This window comes from Chondrus crispus, genomic scaffold (assembly GCF_000350225.1).
Source record: "Chondrus crispus Stackhouse genomic scaffold, scaffold_44, whole genome shotgun sequence".
Taxonomy (NCBI): Eukaryota; Rhodophyta; class Florideophyceae; order Gigartinales; family Gigartinaceae; genus Chondrus; species Chondrus crispus.
Window position 1 is genome coordinate 32,015 of NW_005179353.1, and position 3,270 is coordinate 35,284.

Below are 3,270 nucleotides of genomic sequence, written 5' to 3' on the forward strand. Positions count from 1 at the left end.
GGTGAAATCGTATGGCACGGGACTTGTTTTGTAAAGGACACGAAGGTTCAAGGCCTAGTACTGTAGACCGACAGCCATACCCTGCGAGTTGAGCCCGAAACAGATGCCGTGCGTGCAGTTTGGGCTCGGTCGTGGTAGGATTGTTTTTTTTGCTTCAGGTTACCAATTCGCATACCAGTTTTCTGCAATACAACAATCTTAGTCGGGAGAACAACACACCCTTTAACGCTTCAAAGGTCAATGCTGGTCTTGGCATCTTTCGGCACACATACCGCCAATATCTATTTGCTGTAATGTATGATGGCCCACACGTTGAGTCAGTACAGTAGACAAGCTCACGCACTGAGAAGCTAACTGTTGACAGTTGACAACATCTCTTAAATTAGTCATTTTTACGTAGTTCCCCAGCATCCAATTACCTCGATGACGTTGGCGATGAGCTATCGCTCTCCACAACCCCCGACAAAACGGGTGGCGATCGCGGCGCGTGAGTCCTAACTGTCGTATTGTAGTCCTGTAACGCGGTTGGATCATAGTCGAGTTGCTGCCCGTCGCTATCATCAAACAATTCAAGCGCAGCTCTTGCCGTGCCCTGCACTTCGATATGCGGATCATTGAGAAGAGTCCGTAGCCGACACTCAAAGCCCAGCTCCCGTAACCGCCCGATTCGCCACGCATATCCGGAGTCGCTAGCTGTCGTCTCGTCCGGTGCGCACGACATCACTGCGTCCTCCTCGCCCTCATTCGGTCCCACACCGGATCCTGAAGTGTCCATGTCTGCATTCCCCCTTGACCGGTTCTCGCGGGACGCCCTGGTCGCCTGCGCGTTGGAGGTAGAACGGCGGCCTGGAATGTCCAAAGCGTCCAAAGTTTCCAGATGCCTTCGCGCGGCTGGTGACGTGGGAAGCGGTAAGTGCTGTCTCCTGAGCATGGCCAGCATGCCCCGCTGGTTTCGACCCGAGATGGGAGGGCTCCTCATCAGCCATGAAGGCCGCCGCGACTTGATCGGCCTGCTCTTCCCGGACGAATTGGTCGTGCACCATACGGCTGCGATGCGTGCTTTCTCGTCTGCATGCGATGACCACCACAGAAGGAGCTGCGGAATGTCCGAGTTGATTAGCGATGCCTTGTGCTCTTCTGTCCCAGATGCGATATTACACACAACATACATGGCCTGCACAGCGACTTGCAGGTTGTCGATATCTGCACGAAGCGCGTCGGAAAGGAGCTTGACAAGACGATCCCCAGTATTCGCAAACAACGCATCCAGTTGCTTGGACTGCTGCTCGGCCGACCCAGAGCACGCCAAGTTACGAATCACGGCCATCGCGAGCTCACGTACGCGCGGGTTTTTGTCCGCACACAGCGTCTGCAAGCTATCGTAACCCAGCGCGGCCATGACTACATTTTTCGTCTCGGCATCTGCTTTGAAAAACAAATTCTTCAGCGCCCACAAGGCATTATCCCTTAGCTCTTCATCCTCCGATCGTATCAAGTCCACGAGCATCTTCGTCGCCCCCCGCTCTAGAATCGCAACGCGAATCGGTGAAAACTCGAGCACCAAATTGCAAAGCGTGGCGCTTGCAATTTTTGACACCTCCCGTTCGTCATTTTTCATCAACCGCAACAGAACTCCAGCCACCCTCTCATTAGACATATCCCTCCGCACAACTTTGACGCTTTTACTCAAGCTTCTCAAGCATTTCAAACAGCCAAGCGCGAGCTCCGGAAATTTGCTCTCCAACCCTTCAACCACCTTCGGCAGCAACTCGAGGCTAATTGCAGCGTCCCTCGCCGGCTCATAATCGCCCGTCACAGCCGCCAGCGCGGTTGTTGCAGCAGCACACAGTGCGGCTTCCTCCGCCTCGGACGGAGCCGTCGGGTCGGTATCGTTGGGCTGACCATCCAGCATGGCAACATATTCTTCGTTGAGCCTCTTCTCTGCATCTGGAGCGTCGTTAATAATGATGTCAAGCTTGTCTAAAAGTGCGCGGTCTGCCGCAGAGTGCTGCAGTGGCTCGGAGCGGTGGAGCAGCTCCGCTAGAGTGTACAATGCATGTATGCGCAGATGTGGGGTGTCGACATCGACAAGATCGACTAAGGCGTTGGCAACGACAAGGTCAAGGTCCGGCAACAGCTTTGCAGGGGGTGAATGAATGGATGTAAGTCGGGAGAAGTTCGTCGATGGGGTCTGGTTACACCGTAGACCGGACATCACTTGAGTCGATCAAGGTAGAACTTATGTAGACTAAGAGTACGATGGTAAACCTACCGAAAGCCAAAGTACAAATCAGTGTGCAGGACGACAACATGGTAGGCGCAGATCCGAAAACACAAACACACAGTACGAAAGAAGAACAACATCAAAATACTAGATATTAAGTCACTTAGCGGACACATCACTCCTCTCAATAGCACCAATTCAGGGGCTACCACGAGATGGCACATCAGTATGGTCTTACGAAGCACAATTCAGCCCCTCATGTACGATAGCGCAACGTATAGCAGCGAGCGCGCGCGCATTACACATCAACACCCCCTCTTGCGCCTCGAGCTGTCACTTCTACTACTCCGAGTTGCTCTCTATGCTTCTGGAATGTGACACGGAGAAGCGGCTTCGTAAGGATATCCGCCGTCATGTCAGCGGTGTTGCAGTAAGACAGGTGAATGATACCGTCTTGGACGTTCTCTCTGACAAAGTTCTTCCGGATTGAGATGTGCTTCGCGTGACGTATACCCTCAGTCGCCTACACTACCGCACCCTGATTGTCCTCATTGACAATTGTACTTCCATTCTGAGTACAGTCCATCTCTCGAAGCAAGCTGCGCAACCAAAGCACCATCTTGGTTCCTTCACTCAAAGACAGGAACTGAGCCTCGGTCGTGGAGAGGGCCACGGAAGTTTGCTTAGGCGCCTTCCAAGCAACTGTACTCTGACCAAATTGAAACAAGACACCTGTTGTTGAGCGTCTATCAATGCGGTCCCCAGCCCCGTCCGCGTCACAAAATGCAACCAGTTTCTCTTGGTTTCCTGAATGTAAGCGTAGTGCATGACGCTTCGTCCCTTGAAGATATCGAAGAATACGCTTGAGACAAGTCCAGTGTATTTCCGTCGGAGCAGACGAGTACCGACAAAGAATTGATACGGCAGAAGCAATGTCCGGGCGAGTGCGGGTGGAAAGGAATAGCAAGCATCCCAGTAATTCTTTATAAGTTGCACAGTCCTCGTGTACCCTTCCACCTTCAGAGATATCCTTGAGCGCTCCCGAA

The 3,270-nt window shown here is 52.7% G+C and overlaps 1 protein-coding gene across 1 annotated transcript; it reads right to left on the bottom strand.

Moving 5' to 3' along the window:
* Positions 1-415: 415 nt before the first annotated feature.
* On the bottom strand, positions 416-1,912 carry CHC_T00006512001 (hypothetical protein). Its single transcript, XM_005718965.1, has one exon. The coding sequence runs from the start codon at positions 1,910-1,912 to the stop codon at positions 416-418; it is 1,497 nt and encodes a 498-aa protein (XP_005719022.1).
* Between the last annotated feature and the right edge of the window lie 1,358 nt (positions 1,913-3,270).